Source organism: Ornithodoros turicata, chromosome 8 (genome assembly GCF_037126465.1).
Source record: "Ornithodoros turicata isolate Travis chromosome 8, ASM3712646v1, whole genome shotgun sequence".
NCBI classification, from domain to species: Eukaryota; Metazoa; Arthropoda; class Arachnida; order Ixodida; family Argasidae; genus Ornithodoros; species Ornithodoros turicata.
The window spans coordinates 19,279,448-19,300,826 of record NC_088208.1 but is presented as its reverse complement, the minus strand read 5'-3'; the positions used below and the strand labels follow the sequence as shown (position 1 = coordinate 19,300,826).

General features: G+C 46.2%; 1 protein-coding gene across 1 annotated transcript in view; it reads left to right on the top strand.

The window, feature by feature from the left end:
* LOC135366607 (integrin alpha-8-like) overlaps positions 1 to 18,535 on the top strand; it is a 35,935-nt gene extending 17,400 nt beyond the window's left edge. Inside the window, exons 13-27 of the mRNA XM_064599387.1 lie at positions 491 to 593; positions 687 to 732; positions 807 to 967; positions 2,671 to 2,828; positions 6,454 to 6,585; positions 6,768 to 6,847; positions 6,926 to 7,151; positions 7,599 to 7,753; positions 7,853 to 7,922; positions 11,151 to 11,258; positions 11,318 to 11,551; positions 13,595 to 13,720; positions 14,781 to 14,879; positions 15,013 to 15,135; positions 17,857 to 18,535. Coding sequence (XP_064455457.1) covers positions 491 to 593; positions 687 to 732; positions 807 to 967; positions 2,671 to 2,828; positions 6,454 to 6,585; positions 6,768 to 6,847; positions 6,926 to 7,151; positions 7,599 to 7,753; positions 7,853 to 7,922; positions 11,151 to 11,258; positions 11,318 to 11,551; positions 13,595 to 13,720; positions 14,781 to 14,879; positions 15,013 to 15,135; positions 17,857 to 18,090 — 2,055 coding nt within the window. The 3' untranslated portion in view covers positions 18,091 to 18,535. The remainder of the gene's footprint in view (positions 1 to 490; positions 594 to 686; positions 733 to 806; positions 968 to 2,670; positions 2,829 to 6,453; positions 6,586 to 6,767; positions 6,848 to 6,925; positions 7,152 to 7,598; positions 7,754 to 7,852; positions 7,923 to 11,150; positions 11,259 to 11,317; positions 11,552 to 13,594; positions 13,721 to 14,780; positions 14,880 to 15,012; positions 15,136 to 17,856) is intronic.
* Positions 18,536 to 21,379: the final 2,844 nt, after the last annotated feature.

Sequence of the window (21,379 nt, the reverse complement as noted above, 5' to 3'; positions counted from 1 at the left end):
AGGTTCTGTTTTAAAGAAAAGTGCTGCACTCGTGCTGCACCAGTGCTTGAGTGCGCGTGAGTATAATGACAAAAAGAACGCGGGAGGACTGCACTCCTTGAACTATAGCTGAGGAGGTGCATGCAGTGCAGGCAAAAAGAATGAAATTACTCTTTCAATCTCACGTGATACCTGTCCACCAATGCGGGGTGGCCTCTGCTAGTTTCACGTGGTGGACGTCTGTTGGCGCGGCAATCGTGGAAATATCAGTCTCTGATAATCACCAATATGAAAAACATGAAGAATTGGGAAGTAATGGCTTGCGTGCATCATCACAAAGCCAACTTCTATCTGGTGGAACATAAAAATAGCGTGGTTCCGTTTTACTTTACAGAACCTTTAATCGATCTCGTTATTGTTGTATCGATTTTTTTTTTCTTGTATCCGCAGGATTCGAACTCAATGCATGATATACATTTGTAGTTCTAATACCTCATTCCTCACTCAACAGCGAATTTTAGCGAGCGCGATCACCGCTAGGACAGGAACTCCTCTGAAAGGATTCGGGATCAGCATTTCCAGAGGTTACGACATAGATTCCAACAAATACAACGGTACGCAAAACAAACCTGATTTTGTTTTGTTGTAGCACCAAAGGTACCAGTTGATGTTAATGTTACCAATGTTACCATATTTGAATCTCGCAGATCTCCTTGTCGGTGCCTACCAGTCTGACAATGTCGTGCTGCTGAGGTAACAGTCTTTCCTTCAATTGCCCGGGAGGAAGTGTAGTTCACAGACGGATACCCATTACCGTTTCTCATCAGAACACGTCCAGTGATACGAGCAAATGCCACGATCCGATTGCACATCGCGATGATTAGCGCAGACATGAGAACATGTAGCGCACCAGACCAGCAGAAGTTGCCTTGCTTCAACGTCGACGTCTGCCTCACTTACAATGGACAGTTTGTGACCGACGAACTCGGTAGGTCATCACTCAGTTCCTTTCTAGTATAGTAGTAGAAACTGGTTATCAGTTACGAGCCAGAATACCCTGAACGATGACCCCCTATAACTTACAAACATGTCCACGATGTTCACATGTGCTGCTCGCGACAGACTTGTCCTCACGCATGACACAAAGATGATTGCATCGCGCACGAGGGAACAGACTACCCCAAATTGCTAGTATCTTGTTACACCCTACAGGTGTGTCGGGTGCAGTACCACAGTCCGAAAGCATAGCTTGAAAGCGGTGTTTCGAGGATAAATACCTTAGAGTCAATGCGGAAGAGGGTCCGCGACGTCATAGGTGCTTGTCACCCTAGCAGCAACATGATGTTACTTGCTGCAATGCAAAGACCCTTTGGTATCGTTATAGTGTATGAGGCAATTAAATGTACAAGGACGAACACCACACAAGCCTCAGAACACCCAGTTGCAGGCTTCATTTGGATGATGGCAGCTGAAGAAAACTCGCCGGCACGGGGATTCGAACCCACTACCTCTGATTGTCGCTCAGAGACGCTACCAATTACACTATACAGTCAACCCTCGATTTATGAACCTTCGATTTATGAATACCCTCGTTTTATGGACACGAGCACGAGAAACCAAACTTTTTACATGCATTCTTCCCTCGTTTTATGAACCTCGATATCCGAATAATGAATGGAATTTCTGGGAACCAACTAGGAGTTGCCCACCGTTTTTGCCCTCAATTTATGAATGGATCGCTCCGAGGTCAACAGAAACCTTCAAAGGTTCAGTGGTCTTATGAATGACACCTGAATGGACAAACGTTTTCCAGGTATTGCACCCTCGGTTCTTAACCCCTCGAAATCCGAACAACAAACGGGTTTTCCGGGGTCGCACAAGGCCAAGGGGCGACAAAGTGTTCCTGATGAATAAGGTGGCCGCTGTCACCCGGACATTAATACGTAAACTGATGTTAAAAAACCCGGAGGAAATCTGAGACCAGTCGAGTGTGAACGTGCTGACATCTCTTCTTTACAAGATTGACACAGCGGAAGGTCCAAAGCAAAATTAAACAATTTAGTATTGCATAATAAACAGAGTGTGAATGTGATAAGGTCTGTTCTTTGTGAGATTGATACAGCAGAAGGCGTGGTCGAAAGCAAAACTACACAATATACTGTTCGGAAATACTGTTCTATTTGCTCGATAGTACTCACTTCACGGAGTTTTCAATTTCTGAATCCCTCGATTTATGAACAATTTTTCGGGGAATCGAGGGTGTTCATAAATCGAGGGTTGACTGTACTAGCTATAGCTACCCTCCCATCGCTATTCCTGCTCCCCATCGCTACCATATAGCTATAGGGTGTACCCTCTCTTCAACGTACCAAGCCAAGCTATAGGAAACATGGGGACATGGACTCGCCCCAAACACATTCCCTCTCATATTGTTGCCAGTACCCTTTGGTACCTTTATTCTCAAAAGGTGAAATAAAGACTCGTACGACATATCGCAACTGATTGAATTAAGTGTACGTTTCACGCGAGAGTATATATGGAACCCCGCGAATTTGCAGCTTTAATCATGACTTAACGTCTCGTGTGTCAGCCGCACGGCTTCATTTACAGTCTTTAATACGGCGCGGAATCGAAGTGGAAAATTTGCATTTTGAAACATTTGCACATCACCTATTTCGCTTTCTTCGACAGATTTCGAGACGGAACTGAGTATCGACACCAAACGCATGGAACGGAGATCAGTTCGAGGTTTCTTGTACAATGGCACTGCACCTGTTAGCGTCCAGAAGATCATGATTAGTGCAACACTGGACCATAGCGTCTGTTTAACCAAAGTGGTCTACTTACATGTAAGTTCGTAAAGTCGTACTTATGTCCTGCCAAAGTAACCGTGCCTCCTTCCAGTACAAAATATATTGAGGAAGGTACAAATATGCGACGAACACAGAGGAATGTTCATAATGTGAAAAGCCTGGGTCTGTGCACAACTAGGACACTCCGTATTCAGCATAGACTCATGCTTTGCACATGATCGAGTTTCTCCACAAGCTTGCTTGCATCTATGCCCACGTTCACAGGGAAGTAGATGGCTAGCAGCACTCTATGGCATCAGTGCGAGAAAAATTTCCACTGAAACGCACGCAGTGCTGATTTACGGGGGTCCAGGCTGACAAAGCTCGCACAAATAACGTTTGCAGGAATACCGTCTCCTTTGAAAGACTGCTGTGATACAAGACTGCTTGCCGCTGTTAGCCTCACTCCTCGTGCGTTAAGAATGTGGTCTTTAAAGGGGCACTGAAGTGCCAAAATTTCTCCTCGTGGAATGAAAGGTGCCGTTACCTGGACAGCACTACAAAAGGAAGTTCTCCCTTTCTGAAGAAGCGCGCGAAAATGCGGAGCGTCCTCCCATTGGTTTTCTCAAACGATCTCCCGCAATGATTAGCAAACCGTTTGAGAAGACTGATGACAGGCCCCCACCGCATTGCTGTCTTTCTTAACGAAAGCAGAGGGAAAAGGTGAATTTGGCGGTTGCGTCCGGCGAACTACGAACTACGCAACGGATGAATCCCGTTCCTTTTGTGTTAGTGTCAACGTAACGACATCTTTCATTCAGCAGCGATACATTTTTGCAACTTAGTGTCCCCGTTTTAAGTGTCCTCCTCTTCCTGTTGACCTGTCTCGCTCCCTTGTCTCGCTCCAGTGCCTCCCTCCCTCCTTCTTAGTAATAATTTAATGAATAATTGAAGCTCACACTGGCTTACTGTAACATCTTTACTGTAACGTTTCGACACCCATACGGCCATCATCATCAGACAAAACAAACAATCAGCATACTACACGGGGGGGGGGGGGGGTCGTCTTTAAAGCTTTGAAATTCCTTTGGAACACTCAGCGAGAAGCCGCTTGTGGCTGTTACATGCGTTATCTTCGGCAAGAATGTGGCATGATTCAATGAATCTCCTTGCCTCATCTATATGTTCACGCGCCAAGGTCGTCGAATCACGGGGCGTGAACATAGATCGGGCTAAGAAGGTTCATTAGGCGCGTTTACATGAAGGCGACAAAGGTCGACCTAGCCAGATAGATCGACCTCCCTTCTTCATGTAAACCGGCCTACATCGACTGAAAAGGGAGCTCGACGCAGAGGAAGGAGGTCGCTAGGAGGGGGTAGTTCATTCGACAATGGTCGACTTCCCTTTGCCATGTAAACCGGTTGAGTCGACCTGTCGATCGGTGTCCGTTACGTCATCAGCGAGCCATTCCCATATTGCCCGCGAAATTCCGAATTCTCGGAGGAAAGCAAGCATGGCGACGGAAGCAAGCGATGTTCCCGCTACCCCTTCGAACTCACCGCGATGCGTATGGATCGACGAAAGCACTAAATTAATGTTGTCCATTATTCGGGAATTACACCCCTGTCACACGGGCAGTCTTCAGTGATCATTGAAACCAATGGCCATTTGAAAATGCACCTAGCGCCCCCAAGCGTGTAACGTACCAACCTGTCAGAGAGCAATGGATTCAATGCTCCTTGGGAAGTTGTTACGTTACGCGCTTAGTGGCGCTACGCGCATGTTCAATGGCCATTGGTTTCAATGATCATTGAAAACTGCCCGTGTGGCAGGGGTATTAGACATCGCAGCTGGATTCGAAGGGGCAGCGGAGCCATGCTATGTTTCAGACTGTGGAACGAAAAATGGCTCAGGAGATTCCGCGAAAAGCCTGTAAAATGCGTTATAAGACACTTCTTAAATAAATATACTGTTACTTTCGAGATAACATTTCAACGACGCGGCGGCGCTGCTGCTGGCGAGTGAGGTCGACTGAATTTCGGGAGCACTAAGGCGCCTTATCTAGTAGCCGTGTAAACCGTGGACGGTCGACGCTCCCGATCAGTCGACGTTCGCGCCCATGTAAACGCAGTTACTGAATCATGGCACATTCTTGCCGAGGATATCGCATGTAACAGCCACAATGGGCTTCTCTGAGTGTAACAAAGGAATTTTGAAGCTTTAAAGGCGAGCCCCATGGTTGTATGCTTATTGTTTTTTTTTTCTGATCATGATGGCCGTATGGGCGTCGATACGTCACAGTATAGCTGTTAGTATGTTACGTTAAGCCAGTGTGTGCTTCAATTATTCAATATGTCTCCTGGCTTATGGTATATCTTAACATAATAATTACTACATACTATACTACATACTAATAATTGCTACATACAATTGTAGAAGCAATCTTTTTCTTCCTTTTTTCCCTTTTGTCATTCATTTACATTCCATACATAATCACTTCCACTTTTTCTCTCTAAATAACTCCATCCCCGCTGCTCCAGAATGACATGACAGCGATTATTAATTTTCCCACATTCTAATGTTCTCCTCTGGCTTTTAGCTGAAGTAACAGGAACCTGCAAATGTTGACATCTCAGCTCATGTGGTAAAAGATAGGAAGAAGGCATCGGGTCCCTCGCCATGGTTACGCCACACACATTTGGAGAGAGAGAGGAGCGTTACGAGGAGGCTAGGGCTACGGAACTTGTTAGCAGAGAGGACGAGCGTTAGGGGAGCAGAAAGACAACGAAGAACGCGTCAGGTCCCTCGCCATGGTTACGCCACACAGAATCTGGGGAGAGAAGAGCGTTACGGGAAGCTTAGGGGAACTGGGCGGGTTACCAGAGAGGACACCAGCTCCCGTGGCTCAGTGGTTAGAGTGCTGGCCATGTCACGTCGAGACTGGGAGGTACCCGGGTTCGGATCCCGGTGCCGGCTGTGCTGTCTGAGGTTTTTCCTGGGTTTTCCTCAGACGCTTTCAGACATATGTCGGCACAGTTCCCTTAGAAGTCGGCCCAGGACGCACATTCCCCAGGGCGTGAGTCGTGACGTTGCCCACATACGTGAGGCTGACAACGGCAAGCCCTATCACCACCACCACCTACCAGCGAGGACGAGCGTTAGGGGAGGAGCTTTACGGGGAGGTTAGGGAACGGAGCGGGTTAGTAGGGGACGAGCTCTGTGGGGGCGGAGATGCTACACGCAGGTATCGGGTCCCTCGCCATGGTTAGACCACAGAGTATTTCGAGAGAGAAGAGTGGTGCGGGGAAGTTAGGGGACGGGTTAGGGGTTAGTGAAGAGGACAAGTCATGGGGAAGACGTTACGGGGACGAGACAAGGCAAATCTTACAGATTACCATTAAGGTAAAAAATGAGAAAACGTGTAGGCAAACGAAGACGAACTCGATGTTAATTCATAGTTCGTTGTCGCATACTGAACAGAGCGTGAAAGCGCTTGTGGTGTAGTTTTCGTGTTTTCGCTCTCTCTTCAGTATCCACGTCGATTAATGGACTTGGGAGTAGGCAATTACCTGCCCTGTGAGACAGGATGTTCAAACGTCCAAGACCCAATCACGACACTCAACCAGTTGTACGGCTAGTATATTCGTTGCATACAGGATGTGCTCTTCTTTTTTTGCTACAGGCAGAATTTGTAGACCCTCTAGACCCTTTTGATATCAGCGTCGCTTTTAAGCTGAAGGAGCAGTTGGAAGACCGTTGGTGTCCTACCTGCCCTGTTCTAGAAAGCAGACATCCGCTACTGGTCACAAAAACGGTATGTGGAAAAATGATAGCACCGCAGAAACGTCGATAACGGATAAGTCGATTGCATTATTCCTGATGCGATGGATTACATCATGGTGTTGATCTGTTATGTTTCCTGATAAGGAATCTGTTATCGCATTGTTTTCTCAAAGGGCTTACGACCGTCTAAAGTTCTGCGGTGTCACATTACAGATTCCTTATAAACACGGATGCAGAAATGAAGATGTCTGTAGATCAGACCTCAAGTTGAGTGTCAACATCAGCAGTTACAAGTAAGGACATTGTGTTCATCGTGTAGTCAACTGTTAAACCACGGCTATACACAGCTAAACTGAACGTTCCTCCTGTAGCTCGCAAGATTTTTTCGTCGTGGGTGAGACAGCGACGATGTCTCTGACGGTGCAAGTGCACAACAAGCGTTCCGGAGACCCCGCCTACGCGGCACAGGTTGTGGTCAACGTCACATCGTCGGTCGACGTTATCAATAAAGGTCATTGCTACACAGTAGAGAATGACCGATTGAAGGTGACGAGGATAGTATGCAACGCGGGAAATCCTCTGAAGCAAGGGGCGAAGGTAGGAATGCGTGCGTGACTTTTCCATTGACTTTTTTGCAATAAAGATACTGTGACGTTGCGTCCAAAAGTTTCATTTCATGTATTTGATGTCCCTCGATTGCACTGCCACTAAGGGTTCAATTAAATCATATTAAGTAAGGTATTAAAGCCTCCAGGGACTTTAACTGGACCACCTCCAAAAGGCTTCAAGTTCCCTTGCACCGCCAGCATGCTGGCGTTAGATAAAGGTGCGATTCATGAGCGTTTGCCCAGCAATGTACGCTGTGGGAAACCGATGTCACTGATACACCGATATAAGCAGCGACAGTCATAAGGCATTGGAGGCATGTACACAATCAGAGATTGTGTACATTGGACAGTAAGACTGGGCGGCTACGTAGGAAGGACCTATAGACATTTTGAAAAGCGTGACTTGTTGTGACCAAGTATCATTTGCTATTTACAGGCGACATTCAATTTAAAATTGGATCTCAGTAAGGTGCTGCAAGCATTCACGTTGAACGTCTCTGCAGTCTCTACAAGTGAAGATGTTGACCCGACAGATAACGTGTTCTCTCGCAGGCTTCCCTTTATCTATCAAGCAGATATCGCCATATTTGGGTAAGGTCTCTGCAGGTCTAGCACGTTGTAATTCCTGTTTGGCTTGGTGTAGAAATGTTCTCGCTAAGAATGAAACTTATCTTCTTTATGGACTTCCAGAAACGCTAGACCTGGTATCGTGGAGTACAACTCTAACACAAAGAAGGTTCCTCTGCAGCACAGTTTTCTGGTATGTACCATATTCGCGAATGATACGTTATCCATAGCGTACACTATAGCAACAAGACATCACCGCATAACACGACGACTGCCTTGGTATCGGCTTAGGCTCCTGTCAGGCAATCATTTCATCTGCTGCACCTTTTGGGAAACTCGGAATAGATCCTCTCGGGCTACTTCTTCGATCGTTTCCTCTTGGAGTTGAGCGATTTCTTCATGACAGCATCGTACTTCGCCACGGCCCGACCAAAGTCCTCATCAGTGGCAGTCAGTTTTTCTTTTCGGAAACGATGCGGACCGTCCTTGAACTGAACGAAGCTAGCACGCCGTACCATCCTTAGACAAACGGTTGGACAGAGCGTCTAAATCGAACTCTCAGTGAAATGAACTACATGTATGCCTCAGCTGCGCATTATAACTGGGAGCAATTTTTGTTTCACGTACTTACGTACGTCTATAATTCCAAATCCGACCGCTGTCGTAGTGCATGGCGCCTCTGCGCATGATTGAAAGAGGAAGGTCTATCGCCGTTGTCGGCCCCACATAGGTGACAGGGTGCTCTGTCTGTTCACTCAGAAAGCAGCAATAAGGGACACTCGCAGACTATCCACAACACTATGGTGAAAAAGATGAAGCAATGTGGACTTCACGTGTAGTTGTCAGTGGTGGGCAGTATCGCAGATACATGTATCTTCGATACAATCTTTCGATACATTTTGTGTATCGGTATTAGGTATCGCGTGCCAAAAATGAGAGTATCGGAGTATCGGTATCGAAAATACATTTTTAGTGTATCGTGTATTTTAACGATACTCGATACTAAAAAAAGACGCAAATATTGAGGCTGTTGTGAGACTTAGGGTCGGCGGCGCTCGCTCAGGCGGTAGTACAAGCCAGGCCGCAGCGGCGTAGACATGTCGACCATAAATTCGTTCGAAGCTTACGTCCGCGCGCGCGCTCCATCGTCAAGGTCGCTCGGAGAGGAGGCCCTGGACCCTGCCCTGGGACGCGCTTGTGGGCGCGCGCGGCTTCTAGTTGGTTCCAGAAGAATCTCTTCCGTCTCTTTCTACGGCGGCCGCGCCGAAAACGCCTTACACAGGACCAACCTCACGGCTTCTGGAACCGCGCTGCCCGATGTCCCCCTCCTCAGTGCGCAAGAGCACGTCCACTTGACTTGAAGTGTGGATTCCGCGTCTGCCATGCGGAAAGAATAACCGCCGGCTTAGCTTGAGCACTGTAACCCGTTCTACAGCTCACAACTCACAACGGCCAACTAAGAAAATCAAGTCAGAGGCAAAGTCAGAGGCTACCGGGTAAGTACTGCAGTACCAAACGATAAAAACAGCAGAAAAAAAAGTTTCAGGTTTATTCGTATGTATAATGAAGTGCTCACAGCCCGGTACGCACGAAGAACATTGTTTTAAAGAATTGTTTTTTTGCTAGGCTGCTTATTGATGCGATCGTTTCAACGTACCCATGGCTTCAGTCTAAAGTTCTAACAAGACTAGCTGCTTAGACAGTGCAGCTTAATTAAATCCGTGCGGTCGGATACGTTCAAGCCCTGTCAGAAAAAGTGCGCTATAAAAATATACTAAAGGCTCTAGAAATAACGAATAAATGTTTTTACTTCCCTAATCATATTACCAGCTTTATTATATTGTTATTTCAGTGATGTAAACTTCGCTAATCATAACACCAGCTGTATTATATTCGGGATTTCAGTTATGTATCGAAGTATCGACGATACAGTACCGAGTATCTGTATCGAAAATCAATTTCGGTTCTGTATCTTGTATCGGTATCGGAAATACAATTTTTGAGGGTATCGAGTATCGGCATCGAAGATACTTTTTTGAAGTATCTTGCCCAGCCCTGGTAGTTGTTGTGACACCTCACTGGAGAGCGATCCCCCGTTCTACGTGCACGGAGGAAAGGGAAAAGCTGAGGGGCTGCGCGCAACCCTGGCCCACCGTCATAGCGCATTCGCCACTCCAGCTGGGTGCTCGCCACCCCTGTAGAAGCACTCAATGAATGATAGTGACAGTAGCTGGCTGCTGTGTTTCGCGGTGACCCAAAAAGATGCAAATATTCCCTTCGTATGCGATGGAGTTTCCCGTCTTACAGAACTCAAACAGCAACAAGCACTGCCCGGTTCCGCAGTGGTAAAATACTGCGAAAAAGAAGATTCGATGCCGCGAAGGCAATGAGAAAAAGGATCCAGAAAATCGAAGAGATGGCCCCTCGTAGGGCGCTGAACTCTAAGGATCCCCGAAGGTGTACTCTGCGGTGGAAGGAGAGATCACCTTCAGACGCACAAGCCTCTGGGGACCCCAGAAAACAGAGCGATAATGCGGCGGCGCAGAAGTCACCCTGAAACGAATCCCAGAGGACAAAGCGAGAATGTGTCGCGTTCCTGTGGACAAGCGTTCTTGTCACAGCTTTGCGGCCAGCAAGACATGTGAAGAGAAATGAAGTTTTCGGAACTTTCCTGCCGTTTATTTTAGGGCATATACCTTGCGCAATGAACCGAATAGGAATCGGTTTAGACCATCTTGAACCGGTTGGAACAGATATATGTTGAACGATGAAACTCACTGAAAAGGTTAGCCAGCTGTAGGGATCGAACCCACATCTTCTGGATTACCGATCCATGGCTCTACCAACTGAGCTAAGCTAACACGCCTCTCCAGCGACTTTCGGGGTGCGTCATCTGAAGGGACGACAAACCAGCCACTCACTCTCACTCACCCTCCTTTCACTCTTACATTTTTTTGCTCACTCATACACACATTCATACGACGGAAATCGACGCAAGCGGCACCTGTTGACCAAGAGAGAAACTGATGTTCTGAGGCTGGAACAACATAGAAGGGACAGATACAAACAATGCCTCAAATTGCCTAAGAAATCAACGATGATTCATCGTTCATCGTTGATTTCTTAGGCAATTTGAGGCTTTGTTTGTATCTGTCCCTTCTATGTTGTTCCAGCCTCAGAACATCAGTTTCTCTCCAGATATATGTGTCCTCCTGCAGTTCCAGTTCTACATGAGCGTATGAATGTGTGCCCCATGGTGTTCAATCAAGATGTAGCTTACTCCTACACCTGTATCGTACCATAAGACCCATTCTTCTAAGTTGCTTAACTAAATAAGTTCCCATTGCGCTCCGCTATCAATACTTTCACATTCATATTTTCAAAAATTGGAGTGTCAATACGTTCACATTCGTCTTTTCAGATCACAAAACTCCACTCCAGTCCGATTAACGCAGTAGAACTGTCGGTACACGTACCGTATGTCTTCGGGGTATCCGAAGCTCCGTTCAGCGCGATCAAAAGCATCAAGGTAAGCCTGGGCCGACTTTTATTCCCGAAACTAAGACTTCTCTATGTTCTGTTACGAAGATAGCAGTGGGGGAGCTCTACGTTCCTGGTAGCTGCCGTTCCATAGAAGGCTACTTCACGTGGAAGGATGATCCAGTGGCTGAGCCCACAGACACTTCGGATCCCTCAAATGGAACTGGTCTATTGGGTCGTGTGCAGCGGGCCGCGGAACCCGCAACAACGTCCGATGTACGACAGTCTGCTCTCCGAACTGGAGCGGTTACTGGGATCAGCTACGCTAATGTGCCTCCACTGGTAGGATGCATGCACGGCGACATGTTTTCTTATGTCTTTTCTGTGTTTACCGTACAAATGAAACGTAGAATTACCTTGGAGACTATGCTACATATTCGTGGTGCAGTATTTCAAAGACGAGCAAATGCGAATGGTGCAACTGAGCTGGTGTACTGTAGGAAAATGTAGCGTTTCCTTGAGTTTGAGGAACACGCAATCCGAAAAGAACAACAGATGACGATATTTTAAAGTAGACTGTTTAGACACAAGTTACCTATATGGTATACAGTATGATAGGGTTCGAAGCAACACACTCAGATTTCCGGGCAGAGATGCACCGCTCCTGCCTTCTCGTCACCTTCTTTTCCTTTCTTTTTTCATGGTTCAGTGCCTCAGTTGCCACTATGTTTCCATTGGAGGTTTGGAAGTTCTGAGGTGGATTAGAGGCGATGGGTTGACGATAAAGTTCGGCACTATTCTTCGCATGTGGAATCAGGGACGTCTTGGGTTGTGTCAGCAAGGATGTGTGCCCTGTATCTACCAAAGCAGACGATGAAGAACAGTCGCGCGTCACATATTTGGTCGCTACCAAGGAAAGAGTATTGGTAGACTACTGGTATGCGTCTGGGATCGAAGTAACCGTAGGAACCCGCGACTTACACGATGACATATACTTCTGACTACAGAGACCAGGATCCCTAGGACAAAGTAGGCTTCAAGGAAATTCCATTGTACACACTGTCTCCTTTGTACAATCTGACTGTCTTCGTTTAACCTAATGGTCGTCATCCGCTCTGCTTGAAGCTCTTTCAAGACTCACAGGCACTGCTGGAAGGTGACCAAGTGCGCCTTTAATCAAGGCAAAGACAAGTGAAGGCGCTGCGGTAGCGTGCGCTCTACAAAATCGAAGGGACGACAGCTCGTGCGCACTAGACTCTAGGGATCCCCGAAGGCGAAGCGAGAATGCGGCGGAAAGAGAGCCGCCTTCAAGCGCGCTAGGCTCTAGGGATCCCCGAGGGCGGAGCGTGAATGTGGCGGAGAGGTCACCTTGAAACGAGCTAAGCTGTTGAGATCCCCGAGCGCAGAGCGGGAATGCGGGTAAGAGAGTGGTCACCTTGAAACGCACTATGCTATAGCGATCCGAGAGGACGGAATGAGAATGGGGCGGAAAAAGAGGTCACCTTGAAACGCTATAGGTTCTGGGGATCCCAGACGCGAAGCAAGAATGCAGCACAGAGAGAAGTCACCGTGAAAGGCTCTAGGCTCTAGAGATTACTTGTGACGGAGCGAGAATATGGCGGTAAAGGGGTTGTGAAACCATTTCCAAACTTTCGAAGAACTCACCTCGTAAATATTGATCTGTGTGTACTGAACATGCACATTAAAACGCCATGTCTCTGCGATCCCGCGTTACAAAGCTATTGCAATTCGATGGTCGCGCGCTGAGGAAGCTCCTTCCTCGCTCTCAGCTCTTAACGTCCTCGACCCTTTTTGGAATGACGTTTCACGCTGGAGAAAGGAAACGCATTATTTTCCGTCTCCATGACGACGTAAGCTGTCGTAAAGACGGCCATCGGACCGGATTCGGTACGGTGACCTTCGGGAACTTCGGGCAAGCCCATAGGGCAAGCACGCTCACCTAAAACGTCACTTCCTGTTCCCTGCCAAGGTCTCTTAACGCTGTTCGCCGCCACCGTCCTCGGTGGCTTGGAAAAAATGCCGTTTTAAAAATTCAATATTAAAAATACCATTAACGTGAGGTATGTGAAACTTTGCGCGTCGGCTCCATAGACTACAACGTATGAAATGATGCCGCACATTGAGTGGGTGCATTTGGTTTCTGAACCCCTTTAATGTGGAGGCCTAAACGAGGACTGCGCCCGTTTGTATAAAAGTTGATTTCGAGTCTCACACTCAATCTCAATAGCTCTATAGCTTCGGTAACACTTCCCGCACGAGCAGCGAGCGAGTGCTCCATGCACTGCCAAGGCTAGTGACATTTGGTCTGAGGTTCGTGCTCAACTTTTCTGCAAACGGCCCCATGTTTGTCTCTCTTCATTGCAGAACTGCCGTACGTCCCTCTGCCAGGAAATTAAATGCACGTTGGGCCCGTTTCTGCCAAGGAAAGCTAAGGTCGCGCAGATCACATTCAATATACTCTTTGACATGGAGGAGTTCAGGAAACAAGCTGTGAGTACGAAAAGAATCGTCGAACTAATAAGCTGTGCATGTAAAAAAGATTAATATCTTTAGCAATCATTCTTGTCTCTCCACTATGTCCTGATATCAACCGATTATCGCAGTTTATTCTCAGAACAGAAAGTGGTCTGTCGTTTCGTCGCGTGTTGTCGGTATTTGTTACTTTCGACTATCTGCAGGTGTCGTGCAACTCAGTTGGAGACAATCGGTTTGTGACTCTTGCGTTGGAAGCGTCTGCAGAAAGCGCTTGCGGCTAGGGGGCCGGTATGTTAAGACATGTTTTTGTTCCGTCGAACCTTGAACGCATACCGTCGTATTGTTGAGGTCTCAAAAAGATAATAGAGAGTTACTAATGACAATAAATAGTACATCGTACGCAAAGGCGATAGCGTACGTAACAGACAGCGTTGGTAGTTCTGCGTACTGCGCGATGCTCTCTTTCTGTTATGGGCGTGCGCAGAACCATAAACGCCATCCCTTACGTACGTAAAGGTGATGATGTACGATATAATAAAACTCTCTAATAGGCAGTTTTAGCAGACTGTCGATAAGGTTATCGTGCCTGTTAGAACCAATCGCAGTGATGTGTGACTCAGAATCTTATCCATTGATTGGTTCCGGTTATACGGTTCGACGCAACTCACGCTATCAAGGGTTTGCTAAAACTCTTTAGTGTACGATGCACTAAAGTTCACTACTGACAGTATCCACACCTACACATCATCCACGTTTGCAAGATCCGCAATGCGTGTGCAAGATGCACCTGCATCCGCGCAAATATTAAGTATATTCCCACATCCAACACATCCACAATCACATTCCATTGGTACGAATAACATTTATACGACGAAAATGTCACATAACGAACGCTTTTGCTTGTAGCATCGCAAAATGTTTAGGAAAATTGATGTCGTACATCTGTGCGCTCCGCGGAGGCTCGCGGTAGAACTCGCAACATATTCGCGCTGGTTTCAAAGCGAGTCGGATTTCAAGACTCGCAGTGTCGCCACGGATCTGCGGATATAATGCTTCTTGCTCTTACTTCTTGTAGGGTTCTTGGTATGCCTTCAGCGTTGGCACAGAAGGTTCCGTTAAGATCTTGGACAACGTGACGTTCGTCAAGACCGGCGACCGACCAAAACAGATCAGGGTAAAACATTGTAATCAATCAAGAAGCATCAAATGGCTTGAAAGTGATTTGCTGAAGACAAGTACGGCCTTGCACTTATTTTCGTAACTATTCTCTTTTTCGTACATGTATACTTCCCACCCGTTGTTGCCAGGTGGCAACAGTGATGCAGAAACAAGGACCCCTTCCGCCTAAGAGGGTATCCCCCTGGATACTAGCTGCTAGCGTGTTCGCCGGTCTGATTGCTTTCGCCTTACTCTTAGGAGGGTTGATACACGTAAGTAGTTGTCTTGTTCTACGGCATTATACCCTTATTACGCGCTGTTTGCTGTCGATGCTCCTTTTTTTTGTGGACTAGAGTCACTAAATAGAGAGCAGAGTAGCGACACTGAGCCACACCGGCAAACGAGTCCGCCATCTTGAGTCAGGCACGGCTGGGTCGCCTACCAATGGGACGCAAATCTCCCCATTCTCCGGTGAAGACCAACGCGCAGTCGAGCCAGCTCGCAAGTTCGCAACTCGGGAAACCGGTTTTGGATGGAAGTGACTCAACATGGATGGCGAGTTCTTGGAAAGAGAAACCACGTGACACGGTTGGCCCAATCGCGGGCACCGAACGGCGGCTCCGGCGCGGAAAAGGAGTACCATACTCTGTACCCCTATTTAGTGACTCTAGTGTGGACGAATCCAGTACGTGCAGTACAGTACGATGATGAGCGCATTTTATGCGGTCGTCAATCGTCACACAGAAAAATAACCGTTCGTGAAACAACTTCGGCTAGTCCGTATTTTTCACCTTTAAGAGGCCCTTCAAAAGCCCACCCTTAAGGGGAGACGTCGCAAGGATTCGAAAGCAAGTAGGTGAGCATCATACTGAACGCGAACCGCCCCTCGATACCGAATACAACATTCGCATTCATTTTGCGCGAGTAATTAATTCGTAAATGATAACGATACCAAACAGAAACCGAAATGCGACGAGCAGAAAACAAGACTCCATACTGTACGGCGGGTCGTCCGGAGCAGGTTAGCGTGACGTCACCCAGCATTGTCGTCTGCTAGGAAGCCTGCATTCTCCCTTGCTCGATGCCGGATGATGTCAGCAGCGCGTTGCTTTCAGTGCCCTCTCGCTTCACAGAGGTGAAGCACTCGCTTCGTAATAACTTTGTTTGAACAAAATCTGCGCCGTTTTGGAACGACATCCCAAAGGTTAAAGATATGCCACAACCTCTGTGGTGATTTTGTTGTGGAGCCTCACTTTGAAATACAAAACTTTTTCGTGGCAGTTACGTACTGCACAGGTGAGAACAATGTCATTCGGGATGATGGTTGACTAAGAGCGTGCTATGCGGTGAAGTTCACAATCACCACCACCACCTTTATGACGTCCAGCGCACATATTAGTATTTGACATGCAGTGATCTACTCCAGTGTTGGCATCTATGTAGTCCTAGTCTAGTCCATGTGAAACATGTGACTGACTAGTCTTTGCGCTCCGATGCCGGTATACATGAGTTCCGTACAACAGCCATATAGGCGTTCCCAGGATTTGTCCCAAGGGAGGCAATGCGAGCAACTCCTCACCTCTTTTCCCGGAGACTGACGCTGCGCACTGTGCGGGTGTTCAGAGGTTTTATATTATCATGGCGTGTGAGAAAAATCCTGACGACCTACGAATAAAGAGTGCACAATTTTCCAAAGTGAAGCTTGAAGCTTCAAAGGGATGGACAAGGCCCCATTCCGCCCTCTCGGTACGCCCATCACTACGGCAAGCAGTTCCTTACCACTACCACCATTACCATCTGTTTTCAAAGTGCAGGACGCGAAGAGAACCTTAGCCATTCTTTTGCTCTCAAAAATAAGAAAAATTCATAGACAGGTTCTTGCACTATAAAGAACTCTACAGAAGAACGATTATTTTTCTTTGTGTAAGAGAGAAAGGGCGAGCATGCGCGCTTGTGTACCTTAGCGTGGCTTTATATGTTGAGTGTGCGAGTAACTAACTGGTATTCAGTTAGTTACTGTATAACTGTGTAACAGTATAACTGGTAATATTCCTGACCTGACCAGAAATCGGAGGCTTGTATAGGCTGGGATCACACCGCTGGTGCCTCTCATCAACGGCCTTTAATTATACCTCTGTCAAACGGGCACACATACGGCCTTTAAGGCAGCGACATTAAGAAAAGGCCGTAGCTGAAATATGGCCTTAAACCCTGGGAGGCTGCCAGACGGTCTCCGTGAAGGCGTTTTGCGGCTGATATCCACGCCGATAGACACATCTGCGAATGTAGTTAAATCACATTTGCTCTCACTGTGAGGACTCGGAAGCAACGTTTGGTTTGCACTTAGCAGATTTGAAAAACAGCAAACGATATTTCGATGCTTTGTTGTGCACGAAACAGTTTTGGATGCAAACGACACGGATTGCAGTGGTTCGAGGGTATCACTACGAACTGACGAGATACAATGAGAAGCAAAGAGCAAATATTCACCAGAAAAACTCAAGGCATTGAGCACGAGAAATGGTTCGCTGAACTTTGTCTCATACAAACATTTCATTTCGAATTCATGGAAATCACCATTATCTTGTTCATGGCGTTTTGTGACGAGGCATCGACAGTTTCGGGGGAACGCCGTAAGCTGTCTTGTGGGAGCTCCGTTGCCCTTACACCTCAGTTTTGTTGTAAAGGCCGTATGACTGACCGTCTGGCAAGAATGAAATGACCGTATGCGCTTAAGACTGCAACTGTTAAGGACGTAAGTGCGCCCACCTGACACGGGTACTAACTGAACACTGTAACTGAATTTATTATCAAGGTAAGGTCGCCATGTTCGAGAGTAAACATTTTGGACGTTTTTCTTTTTTTTTCTTACATTTTGTACGCTGGGTTCGATTCGATACATGCTCCGCCATGTGCGGTAATTTGACTAATCGTACGTGCACACATAGATGACTGCATTCAATAACGCCTTTTTCATTTGCTTTGTCAAACAGTTGGGCTTTTTCCGGCGCCGCAAGTTGGAAGAAATCGAAAAACTCCGCCTCGCGGATGAACAGGAAGAGTGGCAAGATTTCATGGTGACGGAAGAAGAGGTTAAAGCGGAGAAAGAACTCTTTCGCAAGAGCATGATGCTGGGAGTCAAGGACGGATCCCTGGAGTTCATCGACGGTTCTTTCACTAGCGCGGAGACATTAGATGAAAAAGACGAGCACTCGGCGACGGCTTAGCGAAAGGCTAAAGTTGTTCGACCCTTGAATGCCCCAACTTGCTGAATGGGATTTGTTCACAGACGTCACACCTCTAGAGGGCACCAGCTTCGAAAAGGCCAGACCGCCGTCATTGCGTACGCACGGCGAAGTTTGGTTTCGGTTTTCGTTCGCTGTCATATACTGCGTAGAGGACCCCTAGCGACAAAACATGAGAAATACTGAGATATGGTACAAATAATATTCACACAATAGCAGAAATTAGATACACCAAATGAACGGTGAAGGTTGGTGTCTGGACGGAGGTAGAAGACCTCGGAACCACCATCATGGCGGCAAATGTGCTAGCGGCTGCAGCGCTTCCCTGCGAGTGACGTCATGTGAATAAACCCTGTACTCTTTGTTGCACAAAATTATTTTTGAAGAAAAGTCCTTGAATAAAGATGGCGGTATAAGACCAGCTGCACCTCTGTTTTTGTCTGATTGTTAACCACAACAACACCGAATATCCTCTATACGAATAATGTCCTAACGATCTGGCACATCCAGAGGATATTCGGTGTTGCTGGGGAAATAATGTTGCTAGGCTATATTACTTGTGTATGCACTGCAGGCTTGCCTTTTTTGCCATTTTTAGTGGAAAAAAATGAATCTTTGAATCGTTCTAGGATTATGCATAGGCACTCAGCAGCAATTGCGCTTTAATTTCAGCACAAAATTTCTGCCAGGGAACAGTCTTCGATTTTTATCCTTAAAAAAAACACCAAGAGCGACGTAAGAGAAGGGGAAGAGAAGGTAAAAGAGAGGTAAGCAAAAAGGCTTACCACTTTTGACATTTTTAGCAAAAGAAAAATGAAAGACCTCAAATCGTGCTAGAATAACCCATAGACATTCGGCACGAACTGCGCTTTAATTTGTAGTGGAAAATTTGTACCAAAGGAAGACCTTCGATATTTGTCCTTAAAAACACCAAGAGGCTTACTTTTTCCCATCTTTAGCGACAAAATAAAAAGGCTCATATTGAGCTAGAGCTAGAGCTAGAGCTGAGCTAGGGCTAAAGCTAGAGCTGAGCTAGAACTAGAGCTGAAATAGTCACTCAGCAGGAACCATGCTTTAATTTTAGAGCAAAATTTGTGCCAAAGAAGGACCTTCGATTTTTAACCTTAAAAAACACCACCTTTTCCCCATTTTTAGCAAAAAATAAAACCGCTCAAATCGACCCCAAACCCAGAAGGCTTACCTTTTTTTCCATTTTTGGCGAAAAAATAGAACTGAGCGCAACATTTGTACAGAAAAAGGACCTTCGATGTTTTAGCTTAAAAAACTCCAAGGGGTTAGGCTTACCTTTTTTTCCGTTTTTGGCGAAAAAATAAAACTGCTCAAATCGAGCTAGAACTATGCATAGACACTCAGCAAGAACTACGCTTTAATTTGAGCGCAAAATTTGCACAGAAAAAGGACCTTCGATTTTTTAGCTCAAAAAACCCCCAAGGGGTTAGGCTTACCCTTTTTTCCATTTTTGGCGAAAAAATAAAACTGCTCAAATCGAGCTAGAACTACGCATAGACACTCGGCAAGAACTGCGCTTTAATTTGAGCGCAAAATTTGTGCAGAAAGAGGAGCTTCGATTTTTTAGCTTAAAAAACCCCAAGGGGTTAGGCTTGCCTTTTTTTCCATTTTTGGCGAAAAAATAAAACTGCTCAAATCGAGCTAGAACTACGCATAGACACCCGGCAAGAACTGCGCTTTAATTGGAGCGCAAAATTTGTACAGAAAAAGGACCTTCGATTTTTTAGCTTAAAAAAACCCAAGGGGTTAAGCTTACCTTTTTTTTCCCATTTTTGCGAAAAAATAAAACTGCTCAAATCGAGCTAGAACTACGCATAGACACTCGGCAGGAACTGCGCTTTAATTTGAGCGCAAAATTTGTGCAGAAAAAGGACCTTCGATTTTTTAGCTTAAAAAACCCCAAGGGCTTACCATTTTTCCCATTTTTGGCGAAAAAATAAAACTGCTCAAATCGAACTACAACTACGCATAGACACTAGGCAGGGACTGCGCCTTAATTTTAGCGCAAAATTTGTACAGAAAAAGGACCTTCGATTTTTTAGCTTAAAAAACCCCAAGGGGTTAGGCTTACCTTTTTTCCATTTTTGGCGAAAAAACAAAACTGCTCAAATCGGGCTAGAACTACGCCTAGACACTCGGCAGGAACTGCGCCTTATTTTGAGCGCAAAATTTGTACAGAAAAAGGACCTTCGATTTTTTAGCTTAAAAAACCCCAAGGGGTTAGGCTTACCTTTTTTTTTTCATTTTTGACGACAAAACAAAAAGTGCTCAAATCGAGCTAGAACTACGCAGAGACACTCGGCAGGAACTGCGCTTTAATTGGAGCGCAAAATTTGTACAGAAAAAGGATCTTCGATTTTTTAGCTTAAAAAACCCCAAGGGGTTAAGCTTACCTTTTTTCCATTTTTGGTGAAAAAATAAAACTGCTCAAATCGAGCTAGAACTACTCATAGACGCTCAGCAGGAACTGCGCTTTAATTTGAGCGCAAAATTTGTACAGAAAAAGGACCTTCGATTTTTTAGCTTAAAAAACCCCAAGGGGTTAGGCTTACCTTTTTTCCATTTTTGGCGAAAAAAGAAAACTGCTCAAATCGAGCTAGAACTACGCATAGGCACTCAGCAGGAACTGCACTTTAATTTGAGCGAATAAATCACGAACCACGTGACGGATTACATAAGTATTGTCCCTTTTGTCTTGATGTCAGGATACCGTGTATGCACACGACTGACATCCTCACGGAAGATTCCAGTGGAAGAAAAAGCAAAACACTGCTCACGGAGCAGAAGCTCCGACCCATGTGACGTTGAGCATTCACACGGTGCCGGAATATCGGGAGTGGCGTATTGCCCACTTAGCAGACGACACTTAGCAGACGACACCTCCAGCGTCTTCTCCTGTCGTCTGCTACGGCATATCTTGTGGCTGCTTCGCAGGATATTCCCTGCCGTTAGCAGTGCACGTGGAGACAGCAGAATGCTACGACATTGTTCGCATCTTCCGCTGAAGTATTCTGGGGAATGTCGACGGTGTGAATGCACGGATAATGGCTTCTTTCTCTCTCATTCCGTGAAGATAAATTTTTGCACCTTAGTGCATTGCAAAATGTGATTTTGATAGGAAATATTCAAAAGATTCTATGTGCATTGTGCGAGCGTGCAATCACCAATACGGAGCTTCTTATTCTCCATTTATCCTTTCTGCATGACCAATTGCCTGTTGCCAAAGCACTTTCTTTTGCGC